The sequence below is a fragment of the Rhinolophus hipposideros genome, assembly GCF_964194185.1.
Source record: "Rhinolophus hipposideros genome assembly, chromosome: 1".
NCBI classification, from domain to species: Eukaryota; Metazoa; Chordata; class Mammalia; order Chiroptera; family Rhinolophidae; genus Rhinolophus; species Rhinolophus hipposideros.
The window spans coordinates 107,034,633-107,056,381 of NC_138047.1; the positions used below are offsets into that span (position 1 = coordinate 107,034,633).

A 21,749-nucleotide genomic window follows, 5' to 3' on the forward strand; every position below is an offset into this window, starting at 1 on the left:
ATGTGTACAGGAGACAGGAAGTGCCATGACAAAGAGGTCACACACGTGGTCCTGAGTAGGACTCATGCATCTGCCTGGATCAACAGCGTGTGGAGGAAGGGCTGGGGACGTGGCTGTGACACACTGAAGAGCCTAGCGGTCCCTTCCCAGCTGTGGAATCATGGGCACGTGTCTGAATCTTTCTAGGGTTCCGTTTCCTCACCCACGACATGTGACAGGCCAGCCTCACTTCCTTCTGGGAGGGAAGAGACTTCCAAGACCACACGACTGGCCTTTGGTGTCTAGAGGTCATGGAAGGTGAATGAGAATCTGGGAAAGGACCAATGCCGTGGCTGGTTTATCACTCAGAGAGTCACTCAGCCTTCCTAGCGAGGTGGTGGCGGAGGGATTCAGCAGGTCTTTTGTGAAAATGAAACACATCCCCCACTCCCCACGCACAAAGTTGATCCCAGACTGCACTTTTCTTCCCTAGAAAGGTGCGTGAAGCAGCTACTTGTTTCTGGGAGAAACAGGGCCAACAAGGGAGGAGTGGAGACAGAGGCTATTCTTTGTGCATTACGAGCGGGCAGGAGGGAAGAAGAGATCTCCACGCTAATATCTCATGGAAACAAGCCCAGCGGACGGCCCGAGCTCAGACCACCCACCTTTTCCTCCAGTTCCTTCAGGTGTCGCCTCTGGACCTCCAGCTTATCCTCCAGTTCCCGGATTTTCTGAAACACATCACGTTAGGTATCAGATGTGACATGTCCAGGGGCTCAACCTTACGCTTCCTTGTTTCCCGTGTGTAGCACAGAGGCAGTGGTGTGTGCAGACACCTGGAGGGCAGCTTGTCTAACTAACTCCTGCACGTGCTCAGACCTGGATCGCCACTGCCCAAACCAAGAGGGAGAGCGCCCCTGGCCCCCAGTTGGCTCCTCAGGCCCCCAAAGGAGCTCTGCTCTGACCTCACTCACTAAAGACGGAGTCTGCCTGTTCTCAAAGCACGTGGAAATGGAATTATACAGTGTGTACTTTTAAGACAGGATCTCTTTAAAAGCTAAACATCAAGACCAAGACCTGGGGGTACCCTGGGCAGGATCACGGATTTGAAGTGGCACCATGGTACGTGCTTTTATTTAGCTAGACCCTGGGTGCTGGGGCAGAAGAAGCAACTGCCAGCAGGAGACTTCCCCCACTAACACTAAGTATTAGTAGCACCCACTGTCCCGATGGGTCTAGGACATTCGTGGCTTTAGCACTGAAAGTCCAGGGGCCCGGGAAACCCCTCAGTCCCGAGCACACCAGGACAGTTGGTCACCCTGTCTGGCACTGTGCCCTCTGAATGTCCCCTGGAGCACTCACCCTCCCTCGGTGATTTATCAGCAGTTCCTTCCAGGTCCCCACAGCATGCCACCCAGAGGGGCCGGCAAGTACAACTTTCTTGTCTGTCATATGCCCAATAGCACTTGGTCACCCCTCAAGTGCTGGTACCCCCACACAACTGCCCAGCCTCATCCAGAGAGAATGCTGTCAGGCTGAAGGCGGAAGACTCAGGCCAGCCTGGATAAGCACGTGGCTGGCACAGACCCTTAACCAGGCCGGGACTCGGACCTTAGATCAGTGTCACCTGGAGGGCTTGCTACGATGCAGATGGTTGGGGCCCGCCAGTTTCTGACCAGCCATCCTGCGTGTGGAGCCTGAGAGCCTCACCTCTCACAAGTCCCCGGTGGCGCAGATGCTGCTGGTCTGGGGAGCCCACTTTGAGAAGCACATTCATCCACCCGGCCAATATGGCTCAATATGCCCAGGGCCAATCAGGTTCCAACAATGGCCGCATACAAATACACAGATGGCGCATGGGCGAATACAAGTGTCATGGAGAAAATCAAGCAGGGGTGGGGAAGGGGGAGGGGCTACTTTACATGGATGCTCAGGGCAGGTCCCACCTGAGTCGTGAGGAGGTGAGGAGGCTGAGGCATTGAGCCGTGGGCTGGGGGCGCCCAGAGAAGGCACAGAACCCAGCTTGGGACTGATGCGGGAGGTGGTGAGCAGAAGCCAGGTCTTGGGGATTCTGGAATGTCCTGATGAGGAGATCACAGATTTGGGGTTGTCACAGAGAACCAGTGAAGGTTTTTAAGCAGGGAAATGATGAGATTTTGATTTAGAAAGATGATAATGGTAGGAAAACAGAGGATGGGTTGGCACGGAAGAGACTCAGAAACTACTTATGCTGTCAGATGTAGGGCTTTGGGCGAGCCATTCAACCTCTCCAGCCCTGGTTGCCTTATCTATGAGTTGGGGATAACCGTGCTGGCTAGGCTGAGGATTGATCCAGTGAACCTCTGTGAAGTGCTGAGAGCAGAGTTGGCACAGACTGCAGACTCCACGAAGGATTAGGAAACCGGCAATTTCTAATTCTCTTCCACCTCAGGGAAACTGTGTGTTACCAATCTGACCAGGATTGTCCCCAAAGGTCCCTTTGCAAGGTGGGGAGGCAGAGAGCATCTGAGAACGAGCACAGAACTCGGCTAGACCCTGGCTTGGATCCTGAACCTCAAGCTGACCAGCTGGTGGACTCTCTAGGCCCTAATCCCACTTCTGTCATATCCTCAGTGACCCCATGACCCTGAGGGTGAGATGGGGACCTGGGTGCCTTGTAAACTACAGTACCACGTAGAGGGAGGACAGCGCTTTTCAGCTTCCAGAGGATTTGCAAAAATGTCCAGGAACGGCTTCTGGGCTCTAAAACTCACCTGAGAAGATGGCTCTCCTAGTCTTTCCTGACATTACTCTCACCTAACAACCAGGGTCCACCTCTCATCAAGGTATGGGAGGCCTGAAGGACTACTGCTTAAGAGTTTCCTGATTCCATCCCAGCTCTGCCACTTCCTGGCTGTGTGACCTTGGGCAAGTTGCTTAACCTCTCTGAGCCTCACTCGCCTCACCTGTGAAAGTACCTCAGTGGTTCCCACTCATAAAGTTGGTGTGAACTGTATCCACACAACATTTATGGAGCAACTCCTATGTGCCAGCACTGGTCTGTCTCCCCACACAAGAATGTAAGCTTTATGAAGGTAAGTGTTGTGTCCCCAGCAGTTGGAACAGTGCTCGGGAAGGAGACATTAGAAAAATTACAAACAAAAATCGTGTAACCAAGCAGGACAAGCTCGATAGAGAGGTAGACAATGCATTGTAGAGGTCAGCAAGGACCCAGAGGGCTCAGGATATCAGGCCAAGCAACCCAGGCTTTATCGGCAATGGGGAGGGTCTTGGGGAGGGGTGGTGCGAGTTGTGTGTTCGGAAGGCTCCTTCTGTTTGGTGCGGTGGGCGTGGGCGCATGGATTCGCAGGGAGAGGGCCAGTGGTGGAGGTGAGGGGTGTTGTACGCCCAAGGGGGCGTGTGGGGGTGGAGAAGCCGAGGGACGGTGTCAGGCCCGCCCTCACCTGCTGGGCCTGCTGCAGCAGCTCCATACGCTCCCGGAGGATCTGGCTGTCGAACTCCCGGCTCTGCCGCAGGATCTGCCTGCGCACCTTCTCCACGGCCGCCTGCAGATCCTCCCGCTGGCCCTCGCTCAGCGTCTCGCTGGCCTTGCCGCCCGGCTCCTGCTGCAACGCGTTGTACAGCGTGGCCTCCAGGTCCTGGATTTTCTGAGCAGCCCAAATCACACAGACAGTGGAAGGTCGCAAATGGGTGGCCAGGCCCCTGTGGCCGAGGGCGGCAAAGCCTGGGCGGGAAGGGGTGCGGGCAGCAACCAGTAGCCACTGGTTGGGGGTGGGGGGGGAGTGGGAGAGCCCCTTCCAGCCCCTTGTACACATTTTTGAGAATGTGTCTTACTCGATTCAGAGGCAGTAAGAATAATCATAACCGCCCCTTAAAATGTGTGATTCAGAGAGAGGTTTGATTCAACTGGTTCTTCTTTTATCCCTGGCTTCTAATGTATTTCTCCACCTTGAGAACAAGTTCCCCCCTTTTATCATGGGTGACAATGGGAAAACACATCCCAAATCACACACATTTGGTTTATAGCTGGCTAGTTAAGAAGACAATTTTGACCCAAAGCAAATGGTGACAATGTTTTAATCGTCAGCCTGCCCCCTGAAAAAGTAAATGAGAGATTCGTGGTTATCTGGGGGACCCTTGTGAAAGCTCAGAGTTTTAGTCATTAGAGGAGGTGATTTCTTTTACACTTCACAGCAAAATACGTAAATATAATTGCTTTCACGGGACTTTCTCGGGACGAAAGAGAGAATTACCTCCTTCTCTGCCTCTTAAATGCCCATCCACATCCCTTCTTAAGGAACAGCTCCTTCTCATCCTAAGATGGCACAGATCAGTCATCAGTTTAGATGGAAACTGACGAGAAGAGGCGAGAGATGGTTTGAGGCTGGAGGTCAACACGGTGACCCTCTGCTACTGTCTGGCCACCTGCTCGTCCACCTTCCTCTAGCCTCAGCATGGCGGTGCCAGCTCCCTGGAGGGGTTCCAGGCCCATGAGGCCAGGACCAATTTCAATTAACAGGTATTATCACCTGGACCCAGCGGCCACCCCTGGGAAATTAGAAGGTGGGAGTGTGTCCACTGGCATAACAGAGGGGTCCCCATGTGGGCTCCCCAGGGAGCAGGAGCTTGCCTGGGCCTGCTGCCTCAACCTCTCTCCATTCAGCGGCTGAGCTCCTTGGAGACTCCCATGTCACCAGCTTCCGACTGGGACCCCACCACCCAATTCCAGAAGCTCCACTGTGGCCCTGCCCCATCTCACTCGCCTGTCACTCTGCTCAATGACAGAGGCACACGGGCATGCAACTGCCGTGCTCACCCCCACCTGGGCACACGGCACTGCCACCCTCTTGGAACATTTTACGTCCCCGACTGTTCACGTCTGTCTAGCGCTGTATCAGAACTCCAGTCTCGTCATGGGCCTGAAATCCCACTTCAAGCCTTGGAATTGTCTTTGAAAATGAATGTAGCTCCTACACGGTGGCAGGATCAGCACGCAGAGGGGCCTCGTCTGCAGAACCAGGCCTTGCAGTGTCCCCCAGGGCCTTTCTGCACGTGGTACTTTGACAACGGAGGGTGGACACCAAGGTTTTCCAAGGTGTGTTGGGAAACATCTGTCTTAGAAGATGTCCCTTGAAAAGAGGACCTCATGATCCAGGCAACTGGTAAACTGAGTCTCAGCCCATCGTAGAGCATATGAAGGACCCAAGAAGACCTTCAGAGTTTTCCAAACTTATTCTATCGCAGCCCCTCCTTCTTTTTGGCCTGAAGATCCTGTAATGTCTCCTAGAATCGTATTTTTAGAGCTTTGTGGGAAAAGCTAGAGGAGGGCAGTGCTACGTAACAGAGGTGGTGTGCAGTGCAGGAGGAAAGGGCGCTTGCAAAAGGACCAAGACTGGACAGAATCAAGGAAAAACCAAAACCATGAAAGAAGGCGAGAGAAGGCTGAGTCCGCTTTCATTTTTGAATTGCCCTTAGACACTGTTACAACACTGTGCCCCCAGAAAGGAGGACTGAGAGGGGACATGCCGTGTCTTCTGAGGCTCCATCTGCCCTGACTGCCTGCATCTCCTGCCGCCTGCCCCGCATCTGGACACGAAGGGCCCCGGGTCATGTGAGGGGTACCAGCCTCACACCCAGGAGCTCCCATCTGTGCTCAGCCCAGGCTACCTGCTGACCCTGGAGATGCTCACGGAAACCCTGGAGATGCTCATGGACACTGGGGTTTGAATGCGCATTTTCAGGTACTGACTGCGTTTCTTAGGCACAAACCCATTTTATAAAATGACTTTAACTACAAGTAATCTGGGCAAAGACCACTTCTTCCTGCAAGGAGACACACTGAATTCTAAATTTTCTCTGCTCTTGGAGACATCCTGAAAAGGCCGACTAGCTCATTATCTTACCCTCCCAAGGAAGTTCCCTCAGTGCCAGGAGCACTCGGCTTGGAGCGTCCTCAAAGCCATAGGACATAGGAACCTGGACATGGTCATTTTCGTTATCCCCAGGAAGCCCAGAACCAATTTTGTGATCCAAACGCAATTTCCAGAGGACTTTACCAGTAATGTTTGTTCTGAAGATAACCAACCTCCACTCATCACTTTACCTCTGTGTTCCTTTGTGACTGTCTCTTTTTCCTATTTATAGGAACATTTGCTTTGGGATTTTAAGCATGAATAAATATTGAAGTTTAAACAAACATAAGAAAGACTGTTTCTTTTTATTCATGTCAATTGATCACTAGAATTAAACAACCATGTCTAAAGAAATCATAAAGCTAACTGCTTTTGAAAATCATGATTGATTTGGAAAAGGCGATGATTTATCTGTCCGGTCATTCCCGTCTCAACACGGAGAGGGCGTTTTTATCACTCCCACACAGCGGGGCGAGGACCCTACATGCAGTGTCAGCCCCAAAGGAAAAATCAGCCTCTGATGCTGAGTCTGAAAAAGCCAAAATGTCCAACCCGCGCCTGGTCCTACCAGGTAAGCCTGGTCCAGGGCCTGCTTCCTGTAGTCGAGCTCCTCCTCCAGGTAACCTTTCTGCCTGCTGAACAGGTCCTGAAAAAGAGGAGAAGCCAAGATCAAGAGAACCCACCACAGCACGGCTCTTCAGAGCCCTCCTACGCGCCTGTGCTAGAGGGACAGTCTCCCGAGTTAGGGACGCTCAGAGGAGAAGGGTGTGGGGGTCCGCCCCACTCCTGCCCTGCGTGAGTCCCTTGGTGGGAGCCTCACCAGACCAGGAACCTTGATCCAGCCGGTCCCAGCATCTCCCGGCTTCCTTCCTCACGGGTGTCTGACGGCAATGAAGGGACAGCCCCTCTGACCTGGTCCCCACGCCTGATTGCAGGAATCCTTTCAGAAATCCTTTTGTGTTCCTCTTGCCCCATCCTGCTGGCCACTGAGACCATCTCCATAGCTCCCCGACCTAGCTCTTCCTCCCACACGAGCAGTGTCACCCACTTCCTCAATAGTTTCACTGCCCTACACTGCCCCCCCAACCTTTCGGTCCCCACAAGGGGACCCACCTTTCGGTCCCCACCACCATTTCTCCAGATCACAAATCTCTTTCTAGTACTGACTTGAGGGTTTCAGGGTTAGAGGTCACCGACTGCATCCATTTGATTTTATAGATGAGGAAACCGAGGGCCAGAGAGGACCACTGCCTTGCTCTAGATGCCTAGTTCACCAGTGACAGGTGGGATGAGGAACCCAGGCCTTGGGATACCAGCCCAGGGCTCTTTCCACATCACACACTGCCCCAGGCCTTAGACTATTCCTTCCACCTCCTTTCTTCGCCTCTCATTTCTACTTAGAAAACTCAACCATCTCTTCCGACATCGAGTGGCTGGGTAAACCGGCTCCCTCCCCCGTACGCCTGCTCACAGCCCCCAGTGAACAACCGCCATGAGGTGCCCGCATGTGCCCAGCTCTGAGTAAAAGCAGGCTGTGTCTGGCGTCTCCCATCCCTACAGCCCAGCGAGGCAGAGATTAGAACCCGATTTATCGATGAGGAAACTAAGGTCCAGTGACTTTCCCAGGCTCTCACGACCAGTAAGAGGGACAGTGAAGACTGGAGCCGCTTCTATGCATCTCCAGAGCACTGAGCCAAGCGCCTGTGTGTCACCAACATGCCTCTCCTGATGTTCCCACGCTGCACCGTAGCTGTCACTCATGAGCACATGCCCCGCACCCCCAGGCTGCTCCTCGTGACAGCGTGGGCCTCACTGGGTATTGACCCGCTAACCCCGGCAGGGCCCCTGGGATAGGAGAGGGCCCCAAAAGATGTATTAAGTGAATAACGAAGTGAATGGACGAAAATTACCCAGAACAACACTAGAGCAAAAGCAGTAGAAACACGTGCAAATAAATAATATGAAAATACATGCAAAGCCTTCCTGGGAGTGAATCAGCTGAGCCCTTTCAGGCTCCTCCCGTCCAGGGGTCCAGGTTTTTACCTTTTCCTTCTCCAGGTCCAGCATCTTCTGGGTCAGGGCTGCCTCGGTTCCCTCTATTTGCTTCAGCCACTGAAAAAGAGCAGGACACAGGGCACTGACGGGAGGGAACGCGCGCCACGTGGCTCTGCCAAGGCCGAGTGTGCCGGGGATCGCCTCCTAGCCGGGCTCCTGTCTCCAAGAGGGTCCCCATCACATCCCCGCGCGATCCTCGAAGTCTGTACAGATGTTTCAGCTGTGACGCCTGTTTGCTCAGGCATTGGCTGGGTCATGGACACACACGTGTGCGTGTGCCTGTAGGTGGGTGTGGGTTGTGTGCCCGGACGAGCCTGTGTGAGTGGAGGCAGTGGGCGTGTGTGGGGTGAGAGCCTGATGCCGTGCCTGTGCACTCGCACGTCGGGGCTCCACAGCTGGGTGGTGAGTGTCCCTGAGGTTCTCTCCCGAGCGCTTCCTGGGGGCATCACGCCTGTGACCTCATCCTGCCCTCTCACGGCCAGCCCGTAGACTAGGCAGCGTCCCCCCACTTTTCAGGTGAAGGTGTCACCTGGCCAAGGTCACACAGGTGGGGAGCAGGACTGCCCCCCTGCAACAGCACCCCTGCAGCCCCCAGCAGCGTGTCTGAGCAGCCCGGTGGGTACACAGTGGGCTGTGGGTAGGAAAGGAGGCGGGGGGCTTGGGCTGTGAGGACCTGAGAGCCACATACGTGCTGAGTACCAGGGCACGGGCTCTGAGAGCGTGGGTGGGAGGCCTGCGAAGGGGTGATGGGAGGCAGGCCGCTGTTGCCCAGGGTGTGGGTATACAGGTGAACCCATGAGGAGCTCACCTGAGAGACGGGAGGAAGTCCACGGAACTGGGTGACCAGGCCTGTGGGGGGTGTGCGGGCATCCGGGCTGGACCACACGCAGCAATGAGTGCGTCTGACCTCCTGATTGCTGAAGCCAACAAAGCACCTCCCTGCCTCCCTGCCCGTGGACCGGACCGCTTTCCTGACACGCAGCCCCTTAGCTGCCACCTGCTCCTCCTTTTCCTCCTCCACCCAGAACTCTTGGTGCCTTAGGAGCCCTGCCTGGGCCTCCCCACTCCTGCCCACACTCCTCCCGTGCTCTCTCTGTTCCCCCTGAAATGTCTGCTCCAGCGCAGCCCCGCCCCACCACACCCCTGCGCACGTCTCCCCTTAGATGCCTCCCAGGTCCCTCTGTTGGGGAAGAGCCCCCACTTCATCCAAACCAGGAAGCTGGGAGCAGCCTCGGCTCCTCCCTTCCCTTCACTTCCCATATGTAAGTTCCACCTCACCAACTTCCAAACCCACCCACCGGACTCCCTCCCGATTGCTTTCACCCAGCTCAGGCCTCCTCTCAGCCTCCTGGCTAATGTCTACCCCAAATCCCTTTCTGCCAGCCCTCCAGCCTGCAAGTTCTCTCAGAAACATGCACTATTCACGAACCTTCCCTGCTCCTTCTTGAAGCCCTCGAGGATATCCCATAACTCCATCACTCCTGACAATGTCTGCCTCACACAAGCCACGCCTTCCTTCACCCCAGGGCCTTTGCACATGCTGCTCTCCCTGCCTGCACCATCACCACCTCTCCCAAGCGCAGCCTCAGCCCCAGGCCTTTGGTGAACTAACACCTCCTCAGCCTTCTGGGCCTGATTAGCTGCTGCCTCCTCCAGGAAGCCTGTCCTGCTTCCTGAGTCCATAGGGTGGGGTGCCCTCCATGGAGGCCCGTGTCTTCTTGTGAATAAATGCCTGTCCCAGCAGCCACCTGACGGGCTACTGTTGTCTGTCTCCCTCCCTCTCTAGCCCCTGAATGTGGGATCACGTGGGACACTTTCTGTTCCATTTCCTTACCCAGCACAGCGCCTGGCAGGAAGCAGGTACCTAACCAACCTTTGCTGAAGGAGGCTATGAGGGTGTGGAGGTCGGGTGGGCTGTGTGCTGGCCCCATGGAGGGAACAAGACCCGAGAAAGCTACAGTCACGGAGGCTCCCTCCTAACCTCAGAGTTAGCTCGGCCCCAAGAGCGGCCCAGAGCCCGCAGCACCTCGTTAGGCGCCTGATGGAGCATCTTGTTAGACTTTGCTGAGAAGATGCACGTTGTCTTAGAAACAGGTACACATGTTTTTGACGGGGGTGGGGGCGATAATATTTCATTTTTAATATCCTAAGTAAGCAGTCATAAAACGAGTAAAATTAAAACAGGGAAGTTGCAGCTTTCAGTTCCTATGACAAGCTCGTCTCAGGACAGGTTTTACAGAGCACGGTGTCAGACTTTCCCTTATCGTTAAAAAAAAAAGACTTGATATGCATATCTGCATAGAAAGGAAAATCTGGATGAGTCCTTTTCAGTAAGTGGTAGAGTAAATGAGGATGAAGTACAGGCCATTGTCAGCCTGGGCAGTGAGGTCAGGACTTTGAATCAGGGAGACGCCTGCCCGTATCTGCTGGGCCTCATTCTGGAGTGAGAACCTGCAGTCTCATGGCTCTGTCACCCTCCAGCAGCGAGGAGTCTGGGGATGGAGACACCTGCCGCCCCCAAAGCCCCAGGGGACAGGTGAGTCAGCCCACTGGACACTGGGGACAGGAGGACTTTCTATGGGGAGTGGAGCCAGTGCACCCCCACCCCAGCCAGCTTTCCCATGCCCCTTGGGTGCCGGGCTTGAGTCTCAGGACGGGGCGTAGGGGACTGTCTCCTCTGGACCTAACTCTTCCTTCAGAGAAGGGCCAAGGACTCCACTCCAGGCCAACTGTTAGAAAGCTTAACTGGCCGATGCCTAAGCCACCTCGCTGTTGTTACTAGCGAGAATACAGATTTTTAAAAACTTCTGTCTTTCTGATTGGCTTTGAACTCGAGGGAGACGTGAGACTCACTGTCACCTGTACACCCTCTGATGTCCCGCATTCAGGCTCCTCTGCTGGGCATGTGCGGTGTTGGGGATGGGAAGTCAGAGGTGGTCCCTGACCTTGGACTCAGCTACCCGGAGGCAGAGTCTGGGGTGCTGAGACAACAGGGCTGCCCCAGGGGGTGGTGGGAGGAGGGCAGGCCCCCAGGGCAGGATGCCATTTGCAGCAAGATCCCTCAGGAACATTGTGTGACATTCCTAATTGGAATGGCACTTCATTTAGACGCTGCGAAAGAAGCTTTGTGCCTCTAAATAGAAAATGGAAGTTGCCCTCAGTTTGGTCAGAGATTGGTATGGACAGTTTTTAAATGAGGTGTATTTGGATGAGCAGGGCTGACTGACACCTCGCAGGCAGGAGCCTCTGTTCCTCCTTCCAGCTTTCCTTCAGCGCTCTTCAGCTCCAGGGTGACAATTCATCCTGTTTGCTCGGCACTGACCCAGTTTCAGCAAGGAAATTCCCATGTCCCAGGAAAACCCTCAGTCCTGAGCAGACCAGACGGGCAGTCACCCTGGCTGTCCTGTCAGCGTTCTCAGCCACTCAGTGGGTCGGTCCCACTTTGCTTTTGGGGTACACTCTCAGCACCAACGTTCTCTCCAAGGGAGACATACACAGCAACTCCCAAACATTTGACCTTCAAACATTTGACCTTCATTCATAGACACACGGCAGGGCTAGTGTTTCCTGAGAAAATGAGAAAACACTGGTCTAAGTCCAGTACCCCAAAACTGTCACAAATGGGGAGCTGGGCCCCTCCCCCTGACAGAGTCAGGCCCCCTTAACATGAGCCCCCTGGACACCACCTCCTGCTCCTACCCACGCCTGTGGGATTCCGGGAGGCGCTGGCAGGCGAGGGAAGCTGGCACAGCTTTTGGTGTTTAGGGCACAGAGCATGGTGCCATGCTGACCAGCTTGGCAGGGTTCTGGGGGTCAGTGGCAGACGGACCCCCTTTCCTCAGCTGTAAAGGGTGATGTGTCCCTCATCTCATGTGGCTGCTGAGAGCAGGAGGAGCCCTAAGGATCTAAGGTGGGGGCCCAAGGCTGTGGGTCTGGGATACCCACCATTTGGCGTGTGGGGAAGAGCCTAACAGGAAGGGCCCAGGGTGGGAGAACTCTCAGCGAGGCTGTGAACTTCCCACAGTCTGCTGCCCTCCAAAGAGACACAGGGAATGGAAGAGAGGAAGAAGCCCTCAACCCACGGCCCTAGCCCCATACCAAACCAGCCAGCCAATCACGGGCAGCCCCTGCTCTCTGTTCCCCACCCACGAGCATTGATCCAACACCTCTCGGGCCCCCTCTTTGTCCCAGGTGCTCGGTAGCAATGCTTAGTTCTGCTCAAACATGCCACGTCCTGGAGCCCGACACTCACCCTGCAGGACACATGGCTCTCAGCTGGGCTCAGGGAGACGTGGAGACCACCGTGCAGAAGGCCCTGCAGCCGCTGAGCAGCGGGCTGAGAGGAACCCAGGAGGGCCCTCTCTGAGGACGGGAGAGAGGCCTGCTGGGTCTGACATGGCCACATCCAGGGGCTGGACGGCTCTTTCTCAGGAATGTTGAATAAACTGAGTTGTGTTTACTCAGCACTTTACATAACACTCACCAGAGCACTGTTTTGGGAGGGAAATCAGTCACCGGTGGCTTTGTGCATTCAGTCACAAGGGGCAGTTACTGAATGCGCACCAGGCCTGACACCACAAGGCTACCTGCATCTCATGGGTCCCCAGCCAGCCAAGTGTCGTCATTAAACAACCCCCCCCCCCCACACACACACACCTGGGGACAGACTACCAGGTGAGCGACAAAGACAGACTGCCAGGTGAGTGACCTGGGAATGGCCGCTTACCATCTGTGTGACCTCAGGCAAGGTTTCGCCTTAGTCTGTGACCAATATTTAGTGCCCTTTACATGACTGAGGAGGGTGGACAGGTGCCCAGGGAAGAAACTAGATGTCAAATGCCTTTCCAAAGATTCCAGAAGGCATTCTGATTAAGATCATTAAGACCTCATCATTATAAAAATGGCATTTAAAGTTGAACTCATGTGCTTGGACAGAAAAACATCTATAGATGCAATTACATAAAAAGTTCTACAGGCCTACAAACATCCCAAAGTAATGTGAAAGGGAAACAAACCAGGAATGTATTTTTAACAAATACGGCACAAAGTTATCGTTACTATGTAAAACACGCAGAGAGGTCAGTGAGAAAAACCATAATTACGACAACCATAATTATGAATGAATAACAAACCCAATGGAAAATTGCCATAAGAAATATAATGTCAATTCACAAGGACGAAGAAAATAGATAACACACAACAAACACTCAGTATCACTAGCACTCCGATAAATGAAACTTAAAACAATGACACCATGGAATGTTCAGCTATCAGGTGAGCAGAGCTCTTACGTGGTGATTTACTGCCATGTTGAAGAAGAAAGTAGCGATGTGTGCCAGTGAGGCACAAGGAGAACTGGTACCACATTTCCAGAAACCATTGTGACAACAGCAAAGCTCTTAAAAACATCTTACCAATTGGCCCAGTGATCCCACTTCTAGAATCTATCCCGTGGAAGGGTTTTAAAATGTGGACAGAAACTTATGGGTAAAGCTGTTCACCATTCCATGATGGTAAATAGAAAAAGAGTGGAAACTCCCTCAATATCTAACAGCAGAGGGACAATTAAATGACTGAGGGTGTGGCTGTACAGTGGGGAAATGGGGGCCGTTCAGTGAGGGCGGGGGGAGCTTATAATGCAGGATGAACCCTGGAAGTCAAGTACGAGTTCAACTTCGTTTAAAAAACAGGCACGGGGAGAAACCCGGAAGGAAATATACCAAATGTCACAGATGGTTTCCTGGATGGGGGTTTATTTCCTTCTGTGGTCTCTAGGTTTTGCACAGTAAGCGTGAGTGACGAGAAGGCGTGCACGTGCGCATGCAGACGCAGACGGACAGACACGCATGCCGCCACACAAAGCGAGACAGCAATGTACAGTTTCTTGTATGGTGCTGGGCAGCCCGGACAAGGTGCCCGACAGAAACGCCGCTGGGCTCTACCTTTTCGCACAGGGCAAGCACAGTTCCGGCTTGGATTATTGCCACCTGTTCTTCATTTCTCAAATTCTAAAACACAAAAGCGGGCAAGGCTGTTTGATGCTGGATCCCACAGACAGTCAGGGCTAAACAACTGACGGCTGCTCTGAGCAGCGGTCCCCAACAGCAGCCCCCACTCTCTAAAGGGGGCAGCCGTCAAAGGCAGAGGGGTCCGGCCCTCTCCTGGGGAACATTTCACGGAGTGGCACCAAGCCTTTTGGGAAGAGGGCCTCCTTCAAATCAGTCTTTTAGGAAGGCAAAAATACCACTTTCTGATTTCAGGAATCTTAAGGGATTCCATTTTCTTTCTGGGTAGTCATTTCTGTGCTTTTTGTTCCTCATCCCTCACAGGCTGTGAGGATGCCCTAACTTCAGAACCCCACTTCTGACGAATGCGGACCCAGCCACCCCCCCAAAAGAACATGGCCATACAAAAGCCTTACATTGTACTTATTAGATCTCTTAAATTAGAAAGAAATGAAACTGAAACAAAACAAAAGCCACACAGAGTGCACCCGAATCAAAACAAGAACACGAAGCCAGAAACCGGTCGCTCATAGTTACCCCGTTATCGCCAAGGATATCTAATTTCTTCATAAGTTCAGAAATATTCACATCCTGGAAAAGATTTCCAACGTTCATTTTCGTGTGAGCTACAAAGAGCAGCCATACCAAGGGCAAGCAGCACAGTCCTGAGTCCTCCATCGGGCACCACACCCTCTCTTTCCTCTTAGTACAGACAGTGGGGCCGAGACTTACTCGGAGCAGCTCCTTCCGGGGCTGAGCGACAAAAGGCCGGAAGGTGCTGCTTTGGGGCTGAGTTTTATGTCAGCACAGACACTGCTTTCTAGAAAGGCTCGTGGTATCCTGTGGGTCAGGAGGACCATCTCTGTGCCCACAGGGCCTAGCAGGACTCCGGGCCCAGGGCAAACACTCAGCTGCTAGAACCACCGAGCCACCACGTTCAATGTACTCACTACATGTCGGGACCGAGCTGAGTGCCTGTCTCACGTAATTGTCCCACCCACATCGTGGTGTGGGCATCGCCACTCAGATCTCATTGATGAAGAGACTGAGGCTCAGACAGGTGAAGACCAGAGCTGGGAAGAGGTGACGCTGGGGTCTGCACTCAAGGCCACATCCAAGTCTCTGCTCTTTTGACACGGGGACAAAGAGACCCGCTCAAGTAATGAACTATGACTTTCAAAACATGGTGGGCAGACAGGGGGTATCTCATTCCAATGAATTCCATCCCTGGCACCAGGACACTTCCCCCTTCACAGCTGAGCCTTTGGCCGGCAGTAGCAGAGGCACCCCCCAAGCACGCTACCTTAACTCCTTCCTGGTGACAGAATAGCTGGAGAGCGCTGCTGTTGTTCTCGGGGAAGGTGCTGATTTGGAGGTTAAATGCTGGCGACCTCCGCTCTCTCTCCTGGGGAAAAGATTTGGTTTAAAAACAGAACTTTATTGAATCATACCACTTGCCATTTTCCCACGTTACTCAGCAAAACCAATGAATTCCAGCTGGCAATAAAAAAGCGCACAGACTACGCTATCCCGGTCCACCTGTGAGGGCGACGTCCATCTCTGCACCAGCGCGCCTCTGGTGGAAACCTGTTTACGTCTCACCTACTCAGCCGGGAAGAAATGGTTAACCGAGTGCATCACACAGTCATCAGTCAACATGTGACGATAACAAGTGCCCAAAGCCACCAACTATGTTACCTTGAGCCCGGGGCACATTGTTACTTCATTTAATCCTCACACAACCCCACAGGCAGGCATTACTGCTTCCATTCTGTGGACAGAGACACAGGCTCAGGGGCCAGACCAGGGCCCCACGCTAGCGAGCGGCAGGGTCAGGATTCTGGCTTCACATTTTTCTCAGTAGAATCGACTGACTTCATTCAGTTTGGTTTTGTCTTGTTTTGTTTTTGAACCACATTCACACACCAAATAATCATTCTACCCCTGCCTGAGATTGCCAGTCAAATCTCAATCTCTAAGGAAGGCAAAGCAAGCGTTTTCCCAGAAGAGGTCCTTATTAAGCATCCATAAAGTGACCCGTTTTGAGCAAGGACAGGAGAAGCCCAATTACTTACAGGAGCAGAAAACTGCTCTGGTCTCCAGCGTCTCCTACTTAGAGCTGCCCTGACACTCAGCCACGGGCAGGTGAACCAGCAGAGAAGACCTTTCCAAATCATACCTTGAAATCAAAAGTGCTTGTCTTTTCTCAAAATTACGGTAAGAGAAATAAGCATTCTTCGGACCGTTCTTGCAGAATCTAGCTGCAGAACTGATGGGCTTCTGTAATCACTGAACTGAGAAATGTAACCAAGATGAGAGCTCGCTCAGGTGCCGGGTCTTAAAAAGCAGGTGATCTTGGCGAAGGCTAAAGCAGAGAGGAACTCATTAACTCAATTCCTTTCCACGAAGCCCCAGTCTGGCTACCCTGGGGGTTTCTGTTCCTTATTAGCCAAGAACAACATTCGAGATGGCCTGGTTCTAGAAATGCCTTTCTACCTGCGATATTTATTTAAATGGAAAAGTCACAAGAGAAAGCTCGTATTTTATACGAACGCAAGTCAGAAAATTGGTTTCTAATGGCTCTGAAGGATGGAGGAGACACTCAAAATTTCAAGCACACTGAGCAATGCTTATGGAATTCTCATGGGAAAGATGTATAACATAAGGGAAAGGTTTTCTAGGAGTGGCAGATGTATTAAAGACGAGCTCACGTAACTTCCCATTTCTGCTGCATGAACCAGTCACTCAGCTCACTCAGGCTCAAGCAAGAAGAACACAGTAACACGTGGTTCAGAGACATTCACCCATCGTCCATGCCAACACAACAAGGTGCAAGATGGTGCATTCGAGTGCAAACAGAATTGTAACTGGAGCCAGGAGGAGGAGACAGAATCAGAAACACCAACACTGCGAAGGTGTTCACTGTCACCGAGGGGTCCACACATGCAAAGGGACAGCAGAACCGCTACCAGTGCTCAGAGAAACTGGTCACAAACTCAGGTGACATTTAAAATGTCAATGATTTTTTTCAACGGAAACAGACAAACAAACAAAGGATTATGAAGTAACATGGCAGCCAGACAATGCAGTAACACACCCGAGGTGAGATTTCCATTGGAAGCAGTAAAACCATCCATATTTTTACCCTGGGTCCAACTCTGTGTATTGGGGAAGTAACTGAAGGTTCGGAGGACGATTTCTACCTGTGAACAACATTCAACCACCCTCCGTGCTAACGAGTCGTTTTGAGTTGTAGTTTGCATTCGAGTTATAGATAGTAAACTTTTTTTGGTCCATTACTGCTGTGATGCACGTGTCCCTATTCACCAGATTAAAAAGTTGGAACAACATAACTAGTTTTCTTAACCTTTTTCCAAATACCTCCTTTTTTCCTGGTTTACTTACCTGTGTTTACCTTGGCAAATAGAAAATGCATCAAACTAGCAGTAAACACAATATAGAGCCAGGTGCGAACCAGGTCAGGACCTGCTATTTCAAAAGGTGAAACTCACTGCATGCCAGGTCACTTTAAAAGGTGTGTTATTATATTAGTTGCAACAGTGCTTCTGTCCGGGTTTGCAGAATGCATACCAGGTGACTATGCATGCAGGAAAGAAGTAGTTATGGAAATGAAACACAAATAAAAAAGGCAAAATATTGCAAAAACAAATTATTTTATTAAGTGCAAAACAAGCCGTAGGCAATAAATATATTAGCTCTGGTACATGTCCAAAGACTTGGGTGACCATTCTCTCCAGAACATATTAAGGCAGTGAAATTATTCTGAACATACAGATTTAAAAAATAAAAAATAAATTAAAAAAGGAAACAACTATAACACGTCCCCTTTACACATGCTTGGAAACATCTGGGAGCTTTACATGAATTTCAGTTTGGGCTCAAAGAGAATGTCTGCTCCGTTTGAGAGTTTACAACAGATAGAGTCTCTTACTTCGAGTTCTAGCACTCTGAATTCTAACAGCTCGTTCTGGTCCTTTGCGTCTTGCATTTCATTCTTCAGCTGGTTCTCTTCCATTTCCAGCCTGTAAATCTAGAGCAAAAACACTTGTGGTTTAACGGACAGGAGAACAACTGTCTCTCCCCGGGGAGACATGTGTCCCCTGATCATGAGCCACCTGAGGAGATGGGCAGTCTCCAGGGGTGGGCAGGGAAGGAAGGGGTCTGCAGGCCGTGTGCGAGACAGGCAGGCCCCTTCTCTGAGGAGAAGGCATGACGGCAGGCAGAGGCACTCCTGGTTCATCCCCGCAGCCCTGAGGGCCTCCTCATATGTTTGCTGAATAAATGAACGATGGGGAAACTGAGACATAGGGTGATTAATTAATTCCCTTCCTTGAGGTCACTCGTGGGGAAGCAAGAGTGACCCCCAAGGCTTCTGGAGCACCTGCTCACCCCAGCCCTCCCAGTGTGAGCCCGCCCAGATGGGTCCAGCAACCCCCAGCAGGGAGCCCACGCTCCTGGGACCCTCCCAGAGGGCTTGTGGAGGGGCTCAGTGGGGGCAGTGTCCCTGGAAGCACAGTGGGTCTAGGAAGGGGGTCTGCCTGTGTCCGACACCCACTGCGAACCCTGGGCAAGCTGCGTGACCGCTCTGCGCCTCAGTGCCTTCGTCCGAGTTGGAAAACAGCCGCCTGCCCCTTTCACTGATTGCAGGAGGACTAACTGAGCTAATGCCCAGAAAGGAGGGCCTCTGAAGTCACGGTCACACTGTCCTTTCCTCCCTGTCGAGACAAGGACCAGAGATGGGTCCTCTGCTGGGGTGGTACTGCCCACCAGGAGGACACCTGGAAACAGTGTTGAACTTTCCACGGCTGCCAGAATTTAGCGAGCAGGAGCAAGGACAGGAAACGATCCCCAGTGCCCAGGGTCACCTCACAGCGTGTGACCAGTACTGTCCCAATGCCACCACTGCTGTGGACAAACACAGGGCAGTGAACAGCCACAGGGCAGTCAGTGCAAAGCTGGGACCACATGACACCCTCCCCTGGGGCCAGGCCAGGCCCCTCCAGTCTGGCGTCCGGGACACTTCAAAGCAAGGCCCGACCCAGGTCTGATTCCTCTCGTAGGGAAGGTGCAGAAAAGGCGAATCTATAGGAACAAAGCAGATGGTGGTGCCAGGGCACAGGGAGGTGGGGCATGGGGGTGACTGCAAATGGGCCTGAGGGGTCTTTATGGAGGACTGAATGCCCTAAAACTGCACTGTGGTGATGGTTACACAACTCGGTAAATTTACTGGGGGGAAAAACATCACAGGGGCCGGCCCGGTGGCTCAGGCTGTTGGAGCTCCGTGCTCCTAACTCTGAAGGCTGCCGGTTCGACTCCCACATGGGCCAGTGGGCTCTTAACCACAAGGTTGCCAATTCAACTCCTGGAGTCCCACAAAGGATGGTGGGCTCTGCCCCCTGCAACTAAGATTGAACAGGCACCTTGAGCTGAGCTGCCTCCTGAATGGCTCAGTTGGTTGGACCACCGGCTCTCAATCACAAGGTTGCCAGTTCGATTCCTCAAGTCCCACAAGGGATGGTGGGCTCCGCCCCCTGCAACTAAGATTGAACACGGCACCTTGAGCTGAGCTGCCGCTGAGCTCCCGGATGGCTCAGTTGGTTGGAGCGCGTCCTCTCAACCACAAGGTTGCCAGTTTGACTCCCAAGGGATGGTGGGCTGTGCCCCCTGTGCCCCCTGCGCCCCCGGCAAACAACTAAGACTGAAAGGACAACAACGTGACTTGGAAAAAAGTCCTGGAAGTACACACTGTTCCCCAATAAAGTCATGTTCCCCCAATAAAATCTATAAAAAAGAAAAAGAATAATAACTAAACTGTAAAAAAAAAATCACAGAATTGTAGACAAGAAAAAAAATTAAGCTTAGGTCTTGTCCCAAAGCATGAGCTCTACTCCCTAAGCCGACTCAAGATAGTTCTGGGAAGTTCCATGACCAGACAGTTCTTAGAGCAGAGTGCGAAGGATAGGCTCAGCTCTGCCAGCGCCACTGCCTCCAGTCCATGCACTGGACAATGATGGTCTAAGGGCTGCCCATGGACCAGAGCCTGAGGCCCTTCCCTATGGGGGACTCTGGAACCCAAAGCAATGACAGAGGAGCCCGGAAGCCCCCTCAGAAGGCCCATGGCCCTGACCATAGCTGCAGGTGCCCTTGGAGGGAGGTCTAAATCAGCTCTCCAGGCCCCTCATCAGGTGACAGGACCAGGACCAGCGGCCAGGAGCCCCCAGGACTTGGGCTCTGATCCCGTGAGTAGGGCGTGTCTCCTCTAAGAGCCGGTCCCATGGGTGCTGCCAGGGCAGGACTCAGGCGCACAGAGTGGGCTTCTGAGGGCCCCATTGATCCCGGTTCCATGCTTCTGAGGGGGGGTCAGGGGTCCACACCCACGTACCTTTTCCAGCAGGTCTTGGTTGGTTCTGATGAGCAGCTGCTTCTCTTCAACCCACTTGGAATCCTAAGGAAAAGCACTAAACATGGTCACCTGCACTGAAGCAAACAGATGCTCGAACAACCAAGAGTCGGCGAGAAGGGGGCTTCGTGGGAAACCTTCTACGAAAAGGGCACGCTACACCTTTAAGCCCAAAGAACGAGAAACAGCAGGTTTATGTAGCGTCCCTCCTGCACCTCTCACGTTCCAGAGAAGCACAGGGACTTGGTTCTGTGTCAGTGACACGGAAATAGCTGCGGTGTGACCAAGCGTCCCCGCAGACCCTCTCCCGGCTGGTGGGCTGCAGCCTGTGGGCCAGCGTCCAGGCGCCCTGGTGGTTTCCCAGCACCCCAGGGGCCTGGCATGGTCCCTGTAACACACTTGGTTCATCCTAGCCCCTCTGCCCATGCTGCCCATGTGCCAAGTTCCTTTGCCTGCTCAGTCCTACCCAGGCCAGTGCCACGAGCACATGGCAGGAAGTCTACCTTTTCACGGGGGCGTCCCCAGCACCTAGCTTGTGCCTGGCACACAACCAGTGCTCAGGATGGATGAATAATTGAAGGAAACTCTTCTTCCCTTCTCTCAGCCCCGGTGACCTCCGGGCTTCCTTCTACCTAACATTTCGGACGAGGCTCCGCTCCCCAAGGCCCGGGCTTTGCCTCTCTGCTGTCTCCTGCTGTCACCCAGGCCTAATCAAACTCAGAGAATGCACACGTGGCTGGATTTCTAGGTGACAGCCACGCATGGGGTCTCTGTGAGAAGTCAGAGCTAGTTGCAGGTGACAGCTCATCTCTGCAATTAAATCTTGATAGTCAAAGGCAGCTTTTCATCAGAGTCAAGTCAAAAAAGATTTTGGTAATTCTTGGGAATTACCTGGGAATTCCTCCTATTTTTGTGCATTTGGCAAACCAGCAAAGGAAGAACCCTGTTAAAATTTCATAACATGTTTTGGGTTTTGGAAGCTCCACAGACAGGCTCGTGAGCTGGGCTGCTCGTGCCTGGGTTCTGCTTAGCACCTTCTCCTCAAACGTCTCTGGAGCAAACGAAGCGGACCCACAGAGCTTCTCCCCCCTCGGCACCAAGGCCCCAGCGACCCCAGCAAGCAAACAGACGTGAAAGAAGCACAGAGCCCTGGGTCGTTCCTGCTCACCTGCCCCTTCTCCAACAACAACTTTTCCAAGTCTTCGATTTTGGCCTGACACCTCAGCAGGTCAGCTTGCAGCTGCTCCCGCGTCTGGAATGCAAAAGGCCAGAAAGTGAGCAGGTCACCTCGGAGGGCTGACAGACGCAGAAAGGGTCACGCTGCAACCCAGACCTTACAAACAGGCCCATCTTTTAAGAGCACGTGTTCAAACCTGG

General features: G+C 52.9%; 1 protein-coding gene across 6 annotated transcripts in view; it reads right to left on the bottom strand.

Moving 5' to 3' along the window:
• The window catches only part of JAKMIP1 (janus kinase and microtubule interacting protein 1), a 105,086-nt gene that overhangs the window by 3,643 nt on the left and 79,694 nt on the right, over positions 1-21,749 (bottom strand). For 4 of the 6 annotated variants that reach the window (XM_081037638.1, XM_081037641.1, XM_081037640.1 and 1 more), the window contains 10 exons: positions 21,541-21,624; positions 20,355-20,417; positions 17,904-18,002; positions 15,255-15,356; positions 14,489-14,542; positions 13,889-13,954; positions 7,935-8,003; positions 6,460-6,537; positions 3,423-3,626; positions 645-710 (listed from right to left, as the gene is read on the bottom strand). In XM_081037638.1, coding sequence (XP_080893764.1) covers positions 645-710; positions 3,423-3,626; positions 6,460-6,537; positions 7,935-8,003; positions 13,889-13,954; positions 14,489-14,542; positions 15,255-15,356; positions 17,904-18,002; positions 20,355-20,417; positions 21,541-21,624 — 885 coding nt within the window. Of the gene's footprint in view, positions 1-644; positions 711-3,422; positions 3,627-6,459; positions 6,538-7,934; positions 8,004-8,057; positions 8,864-13,888; positions 13,955-14,488; positions 14,543-15,254; positions 15,357-17,903; positions 18,003-20,354; positions 20,418-21,540; positions 21,625-21,749 lie in introns of those variants that run through there. The other 2 variants (XM_081037642.1, XM_081037643.1) reach the window with 2 other exon arrangements.